This window comes from Solea senegalensis, linkage group LG2 (genome assembly GCF_019176455.1).
Source record: "Solea senegalensis isolate Sse05_10M linkage group LG2, IFAPA_SoseM_1, whole genome shotgun sequence".
Lineage (NCBI taxonomy): Eukaryota > Metazoa > Chordata > Actinopteri > Pleuronectiformes > Soleidae > Solea > Solea senegalensis.
In genome coordinates this window covers 4,783,227-4,801,901 of record NC_058022.1, presented here as the reverse complement: position 1 = coordinate 4,801,901, position 18,675 = coordinate 4,783,227, and the positions used below count along the sequence as shown (strand labels likewise).

The 18,675-nt window shown below is 40.7% G+C and overlaps 1 protein-coding gene across 1 annotated transcript in view; it reads left to right on the top strand.

Annotated features, from left to right (window-relative positions):
- Nucleotides 1–18,675, top strand: part of nck2a (NCK adaptor protein 2a) — a 39,045-nt gene that overhangs the window by 12,160 nt on the left and 8,210 nt on the right. Inside the window, exon 2 of the mRNA XM_044013333.1 lies at nucleotides 13,479–13,720. Coding sequence (XP_043869268.1) covers nucleotides 13,495–13,720 — 226 coding nt within the window. The 5' untranslated portion in view covers nucleotides 13,479–13,494. The remainder of the gene's footprint in view (nucleotides 1–13,478; nucleotides 13,721–18,675) is intronic.

Below are 18,675 nucleotides of genomic sequence, written 5' to 3'. Positions count from 1 at the left end.
GCTTGTCAGTTAAATTACACCCTCTTTTAAAATATGTTTCCAAGAGGACATGGAGAAACAGTACACACAGGGAGAGTAGAGAAGATCCATTGGGGTTTGTTGGTTCCCTTTTACATGTTCCCATAAGTTTTCTGCGTGTGGAATGTCATCGCAGAGGTCACCACCAGAGGTTTGTTTTTGATACTGGGAATGAGTGAGAGCAGTGAAGCGGTTTCATGCAGTGCCTTTAATTAGCCCCGGAGTTCAAACTTTGGCTCCCAGGATCTGACATGTGTGGACCTATGTGGTCCGCACGAAAACCCGCAATCTTTTACATTTGCCATTTCCACTTTCAACACAAACTGCTCCGGCCCCCCTGAACAGCTCTGACGTCAGCACGGAGGGTTATGTAACATAGACAAACAAACATGTGCAAGAAGGACACGCAAAGACACCAGTAAAATAAAAAAAACTCTGCTCATGCTCCTTAGAGAGTGTTCCCATGTGTCCTGGAAAACTTGGGTAAATTTAGATTAGCTGATCGTGGAAAATAACACAAATTCATGGATGAATGTTGCGGAAAAAATGTCATCTTCTCCTCTTTGTGGCATTTCATTTTCAGTGAAGTTCTATAGTTTTTAAGTCAACAATAACATATTTATTACATTATTTTGCAAGCTCTTCATAGGTGTGCGAAGAAAAAGATAAAACTAGAATGGAATGAGTGTCTGCCCCTATGAATCTGGATGAGGATATGCAAATCTACTATATCTGCATAGTTACAGTATCTTATATTCATTTGGATGTGATGGACATGATTTAGTTTGCGGCAGCTGAACTATTCACCGTGACTGAATGGAAGTAAACAGCCTGAATAAATGGTGCAGATATGCACTTGGCTGAGCACCGAGGTTGAACACATTCAACAGGTCAACACAGAATTGCCCTAGTCTTCCCGCATTAAGTTTTCAACCGCGTCATGCGTCGTTTCTCAACTTCCTCAAGTGCCTTGAGGAAGTTTGTGTGATCAAAGAGAATAATTCAGGTCTGGAGCTGAGAGAAAGGGAGCGAGGAGTAGAAGGTACAAAGAGAAGCTAATGCTCAAGGTAGGATAGAGACTCAACAGTGGTTTGTGTCACGGAGATTCTGCATTTCCACATGAGCTAACCACACTTTTACAACATATTCTTTCACAAGTGGAGTTGTTCCCAGTTTTAAAAACAAAGCAGTGACTCTATTTCCTCGTGTGATGAAAGCTTTTCGAGAGAAATATGTAAAAGTGTACTAATGCCTCAGTACCCTTTCAGCTCAATAATGGCATCCATTCATTTCTCCTGAAAAGTAAAAACAGCCAGTGAGTTGATTAAGGTGCAGACCTCCGAGCTTGGAGTGGTAAAATAAGACATAACTGTCTCTCTGTAATGAGGTGTCATCCTGAGCAATTGAAGCAGCACAAGTAAAGTGATTTGATATTGATTCCTCTCGTCTGTGTTTGTGTGTAAGGAGGACAAACGCCTCCCCAACAGAACACATTTATTCCTGGATGCCGGGAAACTAAAGTGCCTTATCGGAACACCCGGCACAATGAAGATAAACATGACATGCTTGATTATGATCCATGTTTTTGTCAAGAGGAATTTTGATGCTAGTAATTATTATATTTATTTATTTGTTCTTACACTGCAAATGTGTAAGCTGTGTTTTTTTGTTTTTTTTTTGTATTTTTCTTGAATTTATTTTTTATTCATTTTTAGAGCAGGTTTACTAGTTTTTATTATTTTTATTTTTTTTGTAAATGCTTAGTGTTAGTGTTGTGTCTAGTCTCTAGTTTTTATTTTTATTTCAGTTGACGAAAATGTTTTTTCAATTTTAGTTTGTGTTATTTTGTAAGTTTTCATAGCTTTAATAATCTTGCTCCAAAATGCGCCTGCTCTCTACTTTTCGTTAGTGTTTTAGAGCTCCAAGAAAAACCCCTATAATCTCCATTTTAGTTTGATAACTCACTTGTCTAGATGTAGAAAAGTTTAAAACTGTGTTTACTCAGTAGAGGGTAAGAAGCTGAAATACACATTTGTCCATTTGTCCTGTTAAGCTCATGCTTTTTTTTTGTTTTTGATCCCACAAGCGGCTCCATTTCAACAACATTTACAGGCCAATAATAATAATGTACACTGCAGTATGGACATGTTTCACACTGCGAGTCTCGCAGTGCTCGATATAGAACAGTACAGTACGTGGCTTGTTCTCTGCACCTCCTGCTGCACAAATAACTGCAGTGAGAGAAAACTCCAAAACAGCTAGCGTTTGTTGTTCTTCTCAAGACCCGTATTCACACGAACAGCAGAAGAAATCAGTTCATCTGCCAGGGGGGTGGGTCAAAATATCAATTTGGTGGTATATCATCGTCCTTTCCCCAGGCGCTCTAAAGTAAATGGTTGTTATTTGATGTCTCCTTGTGGCGGCGCTGCTCAAATGAATGAGTGTAAACTTAGGTGGAAGTTGGCTGAGTTAGTTGCGGAGAAAGTCTATGTTAAGATATGCTCCATCCACGTTCAATACATAGACTTACTGCACTTTGTTCTCTATGTTGTGAATAAATGAGAGAGAAATCCTGCACTTTTAACTTTTCACGGACGTTTTATTTTCTTCAGTTAGACAGATATCGTGAAGTATCGTTATATTGATTGTCACAGAATTGCTGTATCATGATATTATTGGTATCGTGGGCCATGTATCATGTACTGTAGCATATCATGAGGTACCATGTGATTCCCTGTGGTCATTGCTGTTACATAAGTAGAAGGCCAGCCACACTTGCATTCTCCATGATCATCACCCATTACGTGTGTCAATACAGCTGAATAAATGATGGAATTGTAATTTTTTCAGTTTCTGCTCTCAGACAACTAAACAAAACTTACCTGTGTGTTAGTGACACAGTGTTTCCTGGACTGCTGAGTTGACATGTCAAAATTTGGATGGAAAAGACAACTGATAAGAGAAATCACCACATAAAGATGACTTTTTGGCTGTATGTTATTTTCTTGATCAATCTGTGGTTTATTTTGTCCAGAAAATGTTGAATAAACTCACATTTAAGAAGCTGGTAAAACCAGAGAGCTTGTTTTGATGATTAAAAAACACTCAATTAAAATCATTGATGATTAATTTAGTAATGGATTCCTATTTGATTGACCAATTAATTGTTTTTATATCAATATTAAAGGGTAAAACATTTCTGATGCAGATCTGTCAGCAGAAAAGTAATAAAGACCACATAAGCAAACATTAATGTGCTGTGCAAACACATTTTGAGATAAAAACGCATCTATATTCATAGAGAGGGAAAGAAAAGATGGTCGTTTGCCTCCTTAAAGGCAAATTCTGACCCTAAGCGAACTTTCAGCATCATTATTTTCTCCCCCCAAAAAAAGATCTGTTCTCACTGGCATGTGAATAGATGTGGGATTTTTAAACCCCCAGTTCTGGGGGTGTGAAAAACAAACTCATGGGATTATAAACGCTTGGAGACATGCTTTATAATGAGGATGTAGAAGAATGAGTTCATGTGAATAAAATAATGGAGCTCATAGACACGGCTGTGGTTTGTCGTTTGACCTGAGATTGACTCTCTCTCTCTCTCTCTCTCTCTTTTTCTCTCTTTCTCTCTCCCTCTCTCTCTCTATCTATCTGTAACAAATACACAAACACAACATCACCTCAGGTACTTCCTCTTTTCTGCCGAGCAGCACTGTGTACATCAAAGATGTGTTCACTGCATCTGCCCTGCTCTGCTTTAGAGTGCTTGTCTTTTGTTATTCCACCATGGGACATGGATACTAAACTCTCACATATAGAGTTAAAAAATAGACAAATTTTACTTTTTAATAATCAAACCAAAAATAATCCAGTTTGCATGAAGTATATTGTGAATATTAACTTTATTGAATTTTTAGATCATAAAATTAAGGTTCTTCATGACAAAAACGTGGCAATTTAAGGGTTAAAAAGTAATATGTATGTGTATGAAAAGAACTGGTGTTGGCTCAAAAAATTAGAAAAAGGAAAAAAAACAATTATCTATTTGAAAAAAAATGTATTGTCTTCTTTTTTTTACGAACATGTTTTGTACTTAAGGGACGTTAATGTGAGTATTTTATGAATGACATATGACATTGCTAAAAATTAATTAAAATGTTTTTAAAATATAATAATATATACAATTTTAAACCCATATTTGTGCATCTAAGGGTTAAGAGTGGAAAGATTTGAAGAGTAAATAAACATTGCTTTGTTACAGACAGGTGTAAAAGGTACATCAAGAAGAAGTGAAATTACTTTGTAGTTCTTCTTAGTAATGAAGACAAAATAATTACAGAGCAGTCATTGTGACAGGGGGAGGAAAAAAAAATCAAATTTACTTGATCTACTACCCTGTATCTAGGTTAAGCAGATGAATTAAATGAAATGGCAACTCAATAACGTGATTGCTGACAAATCAAGGACTGGGGTTTGATGCTTGCGTTGCCAAAACAAACCACACCTACCATCTGTCTTCACAGAGAATGTATGAAGAACAGATTAAATAACATGCGTGCTACAGTCACACCCTGCTGTTGTCAGAATAAGATGTTAAATGCAAATTGTCAACATTCTGTACATACAATATGTTGTTAATGTCTTTTTTAAAAAGGATATTACCGTCATACCAAGGAGATAGTAAAACGACTAATGGTGATAAAGGCTGTGGCTGAAGACTGAAGCCTTTGTGTAAATCACCACACTGTGGCTGCAGAGTCTTCATTCACTTCTGTCAGAAATTGAAGAGCAGAGATATAGAAAGTGAGATTGTTTGGGTAACGCCCCTGTCAGTGAAAGTCAGACCACCCACTGACTGTTGTCAAGGAGACTCACTCAACAATGTGGACTCTTCCCGAGAGATTAATGACAGAAATTGAAAATGAGCTGAGAAATTGCCCGGGGGTCATCGTCTACTTAATGGGAGGAATCCCTCATTTCTGTCGTTAAACACTTTATACAGAGATTATTAAGGATTTTAATGACAATTTTTTTTTTGTATCTGTAATTCCTTCTCAGCATTTAACCCTTCCTCTACTAGAAACCGTCCTAGATGTAGGGGCAGCAGGCAACCACTACTTCTAGGAGCAATGGGGGTTGGGTACCTTACTCGGGGGTTCCCCAGCCCTTTGACCCGGTGGGGACGCGAACCGGCAACCCTCCAGTTACAAGCCAAGTTCCCTTTCCATTTGGTCACCGGTTATGAAGCTTAGAATTCTGCTGGAGTTTCCAACATGAGCGAACCATTTCCATACCTACTTTGTTACATTAGAATGAGAAAAACAGCAAATGATCACAGTTAAGATACTAGATGAGGGATGTGTTTGTCGATTGACTAACTCATCATGAAAGCTTTGTTGTGGTTGGCTGGATAGCACATGGGTTTTGGTGTTTTTTGACTATTGCCACTACCAGTTTTCCACTGGTAAATATTGTCAGAATTACCATTATTTCCCAGGATTGCTCAATCTAGTAGAACTAGTGCAGTACCCATACAATTTCTACTTTTTGCGTGTGTTTTTGTGCTTGTGGGAGGAGAAGTGGCTCTTTTAGTGATGTATTAGTCAGGTTTAATGTCAAAGTAGGTGCTGGACACACTGGGGCCCTTAGTAAATCAACTACCAAGTTTGAAACCTGTCCAGCAACCATTCGACAGATAATGTGATGAGAGGCTGTAGAAGTGGCTCTTTGCCATCGTCATAAAGAGTAATTGATCACAGTTTTGGTAGATCGAATAATACTTGTGCAGTACCCGTTCGGTGTGTGCCTATTTCTTTGTGTATTTTTGTGATTGTAGGGGCGGAAGCTATTACATCTGTTGCTTTTCTACCGATAACTCTTCCATCTCTTATCAAAACACCACTACACACCTAGTAGTAAGTCACCTGCCAAGTTTGAAGCCTGTCAAGAGAAACTATTGTAGTACAGTTATGTAATTAACAGAGAGCGGACGTTTCTTGCATTTATAGATGGGTGGTGGTTGGTGTAACTGTCACATTTTGACCAGGATACAATGAGCAGATAAGGCAAACGCAAGGTGAACCTGTGTGGAAACCGTTCCTTAATATGCCAACAACTGGCCTGTGCTAATGTTAGATTTATTCAAGCTAATATTGGCTCAACACGAGGGTGATGGATGAAACTTCTGAGCAAAGTCCCCAAAAGAGACGTACAGTATAAGCACGCTTTCTTGCATATTCTGAGAGGCAGGAGCAAAAGAGAGGACCGGCAATAACTGGTTTGTACACGATAAAAAAACACACATTCTTTTGCACAAATTATAAAAATATATCCAATGATAGAAGGGAGGACAGATTGTTGGATGTGTATAAAATTGTACTGCATGAGTTAAACCATGACCTTGAATGTCTCTCAGCTTGAAAGATGTGTAACATGGCTCTGGAGGAAAGTATTTAAGTCTGAAAATGAACTTTACCATGGCATCATCGGTATCTTGAGACCTTAAATATTTGGGGCCAGTATTTTTGAGGTTCCTAACAGTTGGGATGTCTTGGCCTCTGCTGCTTTCTTTTAATTGGTCTCTCACATTTCTTCCAGCTGAGATGGAAGCGGAACACTGCTTACTGGAGTGCTTCTTGCAAAACCTCAGACCTGAACTGTAATTTTTTTGCCATCAGTAGTGGACACTTATATGTTATTATGAATGTCTGTTGGTCAGACTGAATGTAAAACCTAGTTTTTCAGGGATATTATTATTACCATACTTGGTCATGTTTGCCCTCTGGTTTGGGTTTGTGCTTTGTAGCGAGTTTGAAATAGTTGAGCCTTGAGTTGAGTACCAGAAACAACAATGCAGACGCTCACGTTTATTCCCTGATTTGGTAGGTTTTTTTCATGTAAGCATTGCTTGTTTTGTATTTTTTAATGCCATCATACTCTCATGCTTAAGCCCAGTGGAACCGTTTGGTGTGATAATTTTTTTTTTTTTTGCGTTTCCATTGGGAATAGTACCAAAAAATAACCATCTCCTGTTATTTTTCTGTTCAAATTTTTCGGTATCCTTCCCTGGGTACCAGATTAATGGCACAGTACAGGTGGAGCTAGACCCACGACAGTCAGCTGATTGGGCGACATAAAAACATCACTCTCTTGCGACCGTTATTTCTTCAACGCCAGCAGCGGATTCTCACACAAACAGCCACAAACCGAGCAGTCGCTCCATTGTTGTGTTGCGTTCAATGTCTACACATCTCACTGACGTGGCCATATTTCTTACCTCATTGTCGGACTCCAAGGATTTATAATTTATAATTCATGTTTTAAAACTGTAACAACATTAATATTTGACTAAAGCTTTGTCTAAATAGTTTTATCTCTCTCTATATGCTAGATATCTTCCCAAAATCCTTCAGCCCCATTTAAAATATTTCATTTAGAGTGAATAAACATTGATTTTGTAAACATTCTTATTCCCCCTTAACAATACTTTGCATGTGTTGTGAATGAACCAGTGAGAATAATTATAATAAAAGATAATATTTGCCTTTGCTTGGAACACAGGGGAATGTGGCAACAGCAATAAACATGTTTTTCTTTGTTACAAACCGATCGCGCTGTTGAGAGAAACCCGGGCCTCCTAAAAATCACAGAAGCTTGTCCACAGTGGCTAAAACACTGAGTCTGACTCCCACATGTTTCCTCTGTGTACTTCACTCCAAATGCTTCACTCACTGCCAGTAGGGAGTAAAGCAGTCCTCCTCCTTCCTGTGAGAAAACTACTACTGCAAATAGTGTGAAGTGGAAGGGGGAGGAGGAAGTTTTTCCCCATTGGTTGAATCGTGTCTGTCTTTGACCTGAATGCCAAACACAGAATGCTTTGCCAGACGTTTTTTTTCTTCTTTCAAACATCCTCTTTTTTTTTTATAATCCTCTTTTTCTCTTTGTGCCCTATTGGATTGAAAGAGCCTCCCAACATGCCCCCTCAGTGTGGGGAGTTGTGAAGTGGTGGTGGTGACGGCCAGCTCAGCAGTCTGTCACTCATTTTTCCTCTTTTTAACTCGCTCAGCAGTGGAATCAGGAGGTCATGAGGAGCTTGAGCTCTCAAAGCTCTTCCCTTTTTCCAAAACCAACTATCTCTCCCAAGATCTGTTTGTGCCATGTTTGCGTGACCCGTCATGGGGAAAAGCTGTGTTTGGTAAACCACCTGATATTTATTTTTTAGTACAGATATCACGGAAAGAGTTCAGTGTTTTGTTTTTTGTTGTTAATGTTATCATTCTGCCTCTGTTTGGTCTTCATGCACAGAAATTATGTAACATTATTTTAGGGCTGCAATGATTAACCACTAATTATTTTGAAAACTGATAAATTAAAACGAGTTCTTTGATTTTTCTGCTTCTTAAATGTCAACATTTTCTGGTTTCTTTGCTCTGTATAACAAAGAAATCATTAAAACTGAATCATTTCAGTTTGTGGACCAAACAACAAAGCAGTTAATTGGAGAAATTAATACACAGATTAAAATCATTATGAAAATAATCACCCTGCATTATTTTTATGCTGTGTCTATCTGGAAATGGGCTCTGTCAGGCAATACTATCAGACCTGACCAAGGGAGCATTTGTATGTATACGCCAGCAGCACAGGGTGGGCGGGGACAAGAGGCTGCAGAATTTAAACATTTTACAACACTTCTGAAACGTTTTGTGTTTGGAGCATCTTGCTTTGTCTTGACATGAAATAAATCACTTCCTGTGTGCAGCGTGGGAATGTCACCGGGTGACATGAGATCTAAACGCCAACATACTGAGAGTCGTGTGGAGTTGAGGGGCTTCATCAGCATTGTGTAAACTCGTCTGACACTGGTTTTGAATGTTAATATATAGAACTAATGTTTTAAAGAACAGTCGCGACATACGATCTTCTCTTCCACGGCTGATAAAAAGAAACAAAACAATAGTTTGAGATTGATTGATTTCGTTTTCCGAGACTGAAGGCACATTTTCGGGCGACGTCTGAATATGAGCAACGGTATAGCTGCCACGCTGGCATTCATGATATCCCACAAAGAAGGATCAACTTGAGTTGGAGTGGCATTCCCATCAGTCTCCCTAATGAGCAGGGTTGTCATGGAAACAGAAATTGGTATCATGGATGAGGGGAGGAGCAGAAGGAGAAGAACTGGTAGGAAAGGCGTTATTCTGCTGATTTCCTTTTTTTCCCCACCAGGGAAAAGAAGTGTCTGTCAGGAAGATGGTTCGTCAAAGGGTTTATTGTGTGGTGAGATATTTTTAGTCGACTCTTGAAACTGCTGTATTGGTTTCCACAGTGTTTGCTGCATCATTTTCATCTAGGAAATTATGATCAGATGCACGCTGAGATTAAGGCCCACAGCCACTGATTGATTGATTGCTGTGTGCAGTCTTATCATCAGTTGGGAGTGGCTCAGGACAAATAGCCTTGATCCCAAAATGTGCAGCTCTTAGAACCGTCCCCCCTGTAATTCAGTAAAAGTTGTTTTTGTTTTATAAATAGTTCTCCGGTCTAAAAACGCCTTCACATGGCTGTGCAAAGTGCTTAAGATTCAACAAAGTGTCCAGTGAACGAGGAACCTGTCAATCCATGTGACCTCATGTTCACAGCTCTCTGGTTTGTGAGTGAAAAAGCCAGTGTGAACATAAACACCCATGTAATTGCTTCTTCTTTGGTCCAGAATCGAGCTACAGGTGTGAAAGTGACCTTGAGCTCAAAGGTAAAGTCGCTCTATGTAGAGGAGGAAAATGAAAATGGCAGGATTATGACCCCTGAGCTTTTCCCGGCTGCTTTATTTTCCAATACCTCAAGTGCCATGGAGCATATTCCTGAACGAGCTGCACCAGATTGTCTCATCCATCCGTCCACACCAGGAGGAATAAATGTAATGAAAAGAAAAGAAAGAAGTAGCCCAGTGTAATCCAGCAGCTGAGGCGCCCGAGGCGGATAGAGACTGCAGCGCGCTCGCATACCTCCTGTCTCCAGGAAGAGTTGACGTCACCATCGCTCATTTAGTCATAAATCTGACCTTCCATTTCTGCTGCATGCACTTTTCCACACAGTCACAGCTGCTGCGGTTTTGTCTCTTCATAAACGTCCGACTGACCCCTGCGTCATCGCTGTTGTGCCGCCGTTTGTTGCCGCAGTGAAAGTTGTCACATCTCAGAAGTCCGAGTAAGTTCGCTGACAGCCAACTTAGCAAGAACTCTCCTAGTGTTGCTCTCTGTCTCTCCCGGCCTCTGCTGTCCCTGTCCCGGCCTGTGAAGAAATCCAGTTTGACAGCTTTATTGACGGCAAGCAGAGGCACATTCATTACTCTAGAAACTGTTGCACTGGAGTGTCTTTGCTCATGGTAGCAATAGAAAGTTACAACCCTGCTGTGTCTTCAAATGTGTTCAGAATGTCTGTGCTGCCTCTGTGGTTGTGCTGTAATTGAAGCAGATGATAACAATCCCCCCATCAGTAACATATATATTTTGAGTTGCTCTAATTCGCATGATTACACCTCCCATGAATCATATGGAGCTTTTCCACTGTACAGTTCAAGCACGACTCGGCTCGGCTCAGCTCTACACTACTTGCTTTTCCATTCGAGATAATAATTGGTACCTTTTTTCGTACCTGACGAGAAGTGAGCGGAGAGCCGGTACTAAAATGTGACGTCAACAGACTGCCGCCTGACAGAGGAATCAAACCGAACAATGCTTTAAAATCCCGGAACATGTGTTAATCTCCAACATTTAGCAAAGGAAATGTCCATAATCTCAATATTTAACAGAGGAGTCTGGTGTATTTAGCAACAGCACTGTTGAAGGCCGGCCATCGCGAGCCGAATCACAACCCGTTCAGCCATATTTCAGTTCAGTGACTGTGTCAGTTCAGAGTCTGTGCTCCTGTCATGCAAGAGGCACTGGACTAATCTTTTTAATTCAACAACTGCTTTGCTCGTCACTATTTTGTGTGCTTGTGTCGCATATGCAACGACGTCACGGCAGTGCTATGGCGACCCCGCCCATGTGTAGGAGGTACTATAGTAATGGAAAACAACGTGCCAGATGAATGGGAAATAACTCACAGAATTCTAATTTTTAGATCATTTATGTTTGCGTACGTGAGTAAACGCAACCAGCGACGACTCTCCTGGCACTAATGCTAACCACAACCAACTAACAACAGTGTGACCAACATCTTGAAACAAGCGAAACACACAGTTTTGGTCCTCGCTCTCTCACCACAAACTCCACATTTTTCCATATTTGTCATTCTAGATCTGTAGAGGTCACGGTGACAGTGAGCGCGATGACGACCTGTGTAGCTCTCACTTCCTCCACTCTGCGCCACTGTGGCGGTTAATACGGAAACCCGTCCACGACAACTTTGTTTCTCAGTGGAAAGCTGCTGTTGTTCTTGTAACCAAAGCCAAATATGCGTCCCATTACTGACCCCCACCTGCTTCCTGGACGTTTTAATGTGGAAACATAAAATGAGAAATCTATAAATGACTGTTATACCCTTATTGAACAGTTTCTTGTGTGAAACTGTGCTGCGGAGGATGTTTTAAATATCAGTTTTGCCTCCTGAAGGGCATTGTTGCCATAAATCAGCACGTCAGCGTTAGATTATTCAGGCTGAGCAAGACGCGAGACAAAAGCTTTACTATGTGCCACTTCCTTCTGTTTCTGCTCTACAAACTCACCCTTATATTCACCAAACCTTTATTTATTGTTTCTTACTTGGCAGCAGGCTAAATATAAACTAAATTGCTCAGATGGTTCTCATACCGCTTTCATCACAGGAGAGGACTTCACAGATGAGGGGAGAGAAAAAAAAACTATAATCCCAGAATAGTCTGTTTCTGATTCTACTTTCTCTCCATCATTTGAGGAGGTGACCCTGCAAACCCGCGCTAAATCACCTCACCTAAGGCCCGGGTGAACTAGAGCATGCAACGGCTCACTGTTTGTCTCCCAAACTAATATGCAAAGCTCTGTGTGTGTGTGTGTGTGTGTGTGTGTGTGTGTGTGTGTGTGTGTGTGTGTGTGTGTGTGTGTGTGTGTGCACCAGCTGGGAAAGCATGCAGAATGAGCACATGAATTGATTTTGCATGTTTGTGCTGCTCTCGACCAAATCACATTTCCCAGATTCTTTGTCATTATTAATATTTTGAGGGTTATTTCAGTGCTGCTGTTTCCCCTTTGTGCTTGAACACTTTATCTGCTGCTGTGTCCTCTTTGGTTACCCAAAGGTGTGATCATGTGGTCAGCAGTTTTTTTTTTTAATCCAAGGAATTATCAGTTTTAGTGCCAGTCAAGGCACTGAATATTAACCTTAATCTCATGTTTAGGTTGGTGATGTAAGTTGGCCTTGTGGTGGTGAACTGGCAACCTGTGCCAAATATAAGTATCCAGTCTAATGCTCCATGTGAGCTGGGATTAATGGTTGGATATGGATTATTTTGGAATTATTTGTCACAGCAGTTGATCCTCACATATACTAAACACATTTTGAACATCAGTTTTCTGTCGGAACAAGACTGAACCAGAGGGAAAACTAACCCCATACATCCTCCAACATGAGCCAGGCTGACTAATTAACTCACTACTACCACTAACCTAATAACTGAACAGACCACTGAACAGAAAATCTATCAGTTGTATTTGTCATAGTCACTCAGAAAGCTGATAACCCAGCCAAAATGACCGAACACAGCAGTTTCCATTGTCTTTTTATTGATTCAGATTTACTTTTAAATGTTTATTAATATGCATTGTCTCTTTTCCACGTATCCACCCTCGAATACACTCACATTACACTGCACATAAGAAACAAATGAATAATGCTTGCAGATTTCACTATTGTTTTAATTGGCATATTGTTTGTCTTTTTGTGTCTTTTTCACATTTCATAGGAGCAATTATATGATTCATGTTAATCATGGGATTCAGCGGTCGATCCAGTTTAAAAGCTCAGGCTACAGTGATTGATCACTTACTGAGCAATTCTTAAATTAATTGGAAACTATTTTGTTTTATTATCTGGTTTCTTTGCTCCAAATACCAAAGAAATCATTCAAATCGTAATAATTTTGGTTTGGTTTGGTCTGACAATTAATTCAGCCTTATTTTGATTTCTAACAATTTGTGGACCAAACAAATAATCGATTAATCAAGAAAATAATTAACAGTTTAATTGATTATTAAAATAATTGTTAGTTGCGGCCCTATAAAACACAACATTTCTTATTTAGTCGATAAAAATACCCTTTATCTAACAATTTGCCACCTAGTGGCCTATTTGAGAACTGATAATGTCTATAATCGGCTGCAATTGACACTAATTACCGCGCTGACACTGCTTTACCTCTCACTGTGACGCTTTACGAGCCGTCGTTTGACTTTTGCTCACCTCCGTCTCCTTCCTCTCCACAGGGGGACTCCATGAAAGATGACAGAGGAGGTGATTGTTGTAGCCAAGTGGGACTACACGGCCCAGCAGGACCAGGAACTTGACATCCGTAAAAACGAGCGTCTCTTCCTGCTGGACGACTCAAAGACCTGGTGGCGCGTCCGCAACGCCGCCAACCAGACGGGCTACGTGCCGTCGAACTACGTCGAGCGCAAGAACAGCCTGAAGAAAGGCTCGCTGGTGAAGAACATCAAAGACACTCTGGGTAAGAACGGCCGCGCCCCGCTCGTCTTGTGCCGTCAGTGGATCTTTTTCAGGTGATAAGGTGGTAAGATGTTGGTCAGAAGCAGCAGTTAGTGTGTGTGTGTGTGTGTTAATCTGACTCTTCTGAGAAGTAAAACGATCTCCTCGCTGTGTCTCTCACTCCCCACTGGCAGCTTTCACTCTGCTCTCCAGGGATCCTGTCGAGTTGGCCGCCGCTCTCGGCCGTTAGTGCCCAGTCATGACTGCAATATATAGGACAGTGTATGTAGCCATGGCTACCGACATCAGAGGAGTATGAGTGGATGTCGCTCAGGAAGTATTTAAATTGATCTTAAATCGATAAAGATTGAAAGGAGCAAAACGGGGCTTTTATTGACGTGGGGGGCTGTCGGTACTTTTATAGCAAGCTGTAAAATAATCGGGATCAATTTGCTTTCACTTGCATGCAGCAAGTGTCATTCAGACACAGACACACCCATCATTGTTGCCTCGGAGGTATACATTTCTGTTTAAAGCCGTAAAAAAGACATAAAACTAAATCAGGAGCTCGGGCTTTCAGGCATGGATCTCCTCCAGCATCTGAAGGGTTCCATCTTTGACCGTGACCCTCCTACACCTCCAGAGTTAATTGTGCTAAGAGACGAGGAATGACGGCAATGAAAGCATAACCTCCTAATCCTTGCCCCTGTAATATCATTGCAGTTTAACCTTTTCCTTCAGTTCAAGGCTGATCCGAACACATGACTCACTCCCTCTGAAGCACTTATTCTTTGATGCCGGGAAACCGTGACGAGCCCTTTGCTATCATTTCCTGATATTTTATTCATCAAACGAAGGACATAAAGAAGTGAAAGCGTAGCTGTAGCTTCATTCTTTTTTATTAACAATTAATAGTAATAAAGATAATCCAGCCTCACATGTCAGTGAGCAGCGGCTTCAACCTTTCCTTTACTGCTATGATGATATTTTTTTTTTTGGACATTTTGTTCATCGGTCTGAAGGAACGCGTTGCATCTGAGCCTCTGACTATACTACAAAATAACTTCAAGCATCATAAAAGTGGTGGCCTTTCTGAAGATAGTAGAAAAGTAATCTCAGAAGCAAACAACCCAGAAGAAGGGGAGTTGCCGTCAGTTGTAGACTCGGGCTGAACCGAGGAGCGTTGGCATGTATGCAGCTGAAGCGGAGAATGTAGAAATGAATCTGAAAATGACGAGAATAGAAGGAGACGAGCGGGGTCTGCTCTGATGTGCTGGTTCCTCTCGTCTCTGTGGATGTCGACCCTCGGGGGTGGGGTGGGGCTGTGTCTCTATGTGGGGCAGCGTGGCACAGGCTGCCACTGTCACCCTCACCAGGGCTCATTGTGTCAGAGACCACATGCATCTCAAACTTCGCTCCACTGCTTCAGGACAGTTCCATTAGACCCTTCTCCACACAACTGTCTGACTTTTTTGGAAATGTGGCAAAATAGAAGGTATCGTTGTTGGGCGCAGGAGCAGTGGGCAGCATTTACTTGTGCCTGGGGAGCAAAGGGGGATTGGGTGCCTTGCTCAGGGGCACCCCAGCCATTGGCCCATCGCAGGATTGAACCAATAACCTTCCAGTTACAAAACCCAATTCCTTTCCACTTAGCCATTGCTATAATAAAAGAAAAAACATCTTTGTCACCAATTAAAGGTCAAGTTTTATTATTTAGGATGGTTTCATGGCAGAAATTGGATATACAGCTCATGAGAATGTTTAAATTACTGCTTTATCACTTAAGAATAAAAACAGTTTGGCTTTTAGCCTCAGAAAAAGCCTTTTATTTTTACCTTAGACAAAGACCGTGCTTTATACACCATCACGTTTCTACGTCTTTTCTGGTTTATAAAGGGACACACAGATGAGTCCTCCATCTCACATTAGATGTCTTACACTCAGAACCTTAAAAAGAGACTTGTGTTTGTCCAAACTGAGTCTCATTTTAATTAATGCTAATGAATCAGACCTATTTAATATTTTCCAAAAAATAGCTTCATACAGACCTGCACTTCTCTTCTCCCAGGCTTTAATGCCCAGAGGTCCCTCAGGTTGCGATCCGTCCCTTTCCTCAGTCGACAGTACACACCGAGTGCAGATGCTCCCTGTAGCAACACATTTACCTGTCAAAGTTGGTAGCACGCCCTTGAAAGAAACTTGCTTGAGGTCATGTGAGTCGGTCTGCCAGTGCCCACACATGTATAACTAAGTTCCCGAGGAAATACAAAATAAAGCAAACTTCCGAGTGAGAAATTACCACTACTGGAATGTAATGTGAGATCAAGAATACGCAAGCACGTAAAGTGGAAACTATGTCTCCAAACATCCTATTCAGTCTGTGCGTGGTCTGTATTTTCGTAATATGAGAATCAAAACACTTTACAATGAAAGCTGTGATTGCTCTTTTAGGGAAGTTTGTGAGATAATCTTTACTGTCAGATTATCTTCTGAAACATGTGGCAGAGCTGAAGACGCTGGGATTTTTCGGTTGTTTTTGGAGTGACCAGGATGAACAGGATTAGAAATGAGCATATTTGAGAGACAGCTCAGCTCGAGCGGTTTGGAGAGTCAAGGTTGAGGTGGTTTGGTCACGTGCAGAGGAGGGATAAGAGATTATATTGAAGGTGGAGCTGCCGGGCAGGAGGAGAAGAGGAAGACCACACAGAAGGTTCATGGAGGACAGTTGTTGTAACAGAAGAGGACACAGGGGAGACAGATGATCCCCCGCTGTGGTGAAGGGAGAAGCTGAAAGAAGAAGACTCTTTATAGACATTTTAATAGCACAGGTTAATATTTTTTAAGCTGATGTAGCGTCTCTGCTTTCCTGTGATCACTAGATTGATTAGCGGGAGAAACCAGCAGCCTGCACGGGAGTGATGGATCACCTCGCCGTCCCAGACTACGTTACACATCGACTACAACATTATGGCCTAGTTTCATTTTCAGTCTCAGTAGTCTGATTCCAGCCGGTAGCTCTTGGTGGTGTTGAAAGCCCGAGTAAATCCAATAGGCGAGAGAACATTTTCATGATGAGGCGATGAGCAATAGGTGAGGCCAGGAGGCTAATGGAACTTACTCACACGCAGGAGTAGACAATGTGATTGGCCGAGAGCGTGATGACATCACCCCCCCCCTCCCCATCCATCTCCAGTCTCCCTTTGTCCCTCTTTCAGCTCTACAGGAAGTCAGTGTTGTGATTATGGACCGTGCTCTGTGATTAGTGTTATCTCCAGCCTTTTCTTTTCCCCCTCCTAATTTACGGTGCTTTAATGTGGCCTTATCACCCACATTCATCCATGACAGAATTGAATTGTAAATGGCTGCATGCTGCTTTGTGTCCCAGTTTCCTCGCTCAGTGATGGGCAAAATAATTCAGCCGAAACTGGGCCAGTACGACACAATGGCAAGTTGGATTTTTTTTTTTACATGGCAGCTGTGTGACTGTGAGTGCATGTAGGTGAGTATGACGGTGTGTAAAGCGCTTAGTCATGTCCTCCTGTCAAGAGGAGTTATATACCTGTCTACCCGGTCTATTTTTAAGTGTTCCGGAAAATACCCGCAGTTCCATCTCAAAGAAACTCCAAAAAAGAAAAAGAACAAGCAGCTGTTTTAGAACATAATGTAGTTCAGTCAGAAAGCAGATTTTCTGCTCAGCTGTGTGTTAGAACTGCAACTACTGATTTATTTTATCGTTTGGTTCCATAAAATGTTAAAAAACTTTGCTCAGTGTTTCTCAGACCTGGAAATGATTAATGCTGAAACTATCGATTGTTTTCACTATTAATCCTGAACCCTAGAAATTGCGATCTTCTTGAATGTCATGTTTTCTCAAACCAAAATGTATTCAGTTTTAATGATTTCTTTCTTACATGGAGCAAAGAAACCGGGAAATATTCACATTAAAGAAGCTGAAGAATCAGAAAACTTGTTTTTAATGATGAGAAAAACCTCAAATTGATTATCAAACTAATGTCATAATCGATTAATAATGTGTTAATCGAGTCATTGTTTCAGCTCTACTATGTTGTGCCTTTGAAACTCACACTCCACTGGTTCAGATAGACACTGTTGATGTTTAGTGCTGCAACTAACCATTATTTTGTCGATTATTTTCACGATTAATCGAGTAATCGGTTGGTCCATAAAATGTCAAAAAAAACTGTTGATCAGTGTTTGTAAAACCAGGAAATGATGATGTGTCTTGTTTTGTCCATAAACCAAAATGATTCCGTTTTTAATTATTTATTTGTTATACGGAGCAAAGAATCCAGAAAATATTCACATTTCAGAAGCAGAAAAAAAACAGAAATCTTGTTTTAATCATGAGAAAAGCGTCAAACCGATTTGATGATGAAAATAGTTGACGATTAAGTAATTCTCGATCTCTATGAAACACCAAAATTCTTTTGAAAGTGTTTCAAATAAACATTTGTTTATAAGTTTATTATATATCATAAACAGAATCTTTATAAATGGTAAACAAAACATTTAAAAAAGTAGAATAAAATGAGCCGTCAAGAAAGAACCCGTCCAACCACGGTGACCATATTTCAAGCGATGGACTATGAGTGTGTTTCATCCCTAGTGTAAGTAAAGATCTGTGTTGTGAGTCATATGTAACAGCCTCTGCAGGTGTTTGTACCCTGTGTGCTACAGGTCATGGTAAAGGGTCTGTGTTTGTCTGAGAATTCACACACACTCCATACAGTTCATGTCTGTGTCGATAGTGGCTCCTGTTACCGAATCCTCAGTCTCTGTTTAGTTATTAACAAACATGTGGGAGCGCTGCTGCTGTGTTGCAGGGAACTCTGAATATGTTTTTCTGTACTGATATTTGTTTTGAAAGGAGATGCTGAGAAAGCGATTGGATCAGCGGCGCCACAGACACAGAAAGCAATTATCAGTGTAATCTGGTAGCTGTGCAGCCAAAGAATC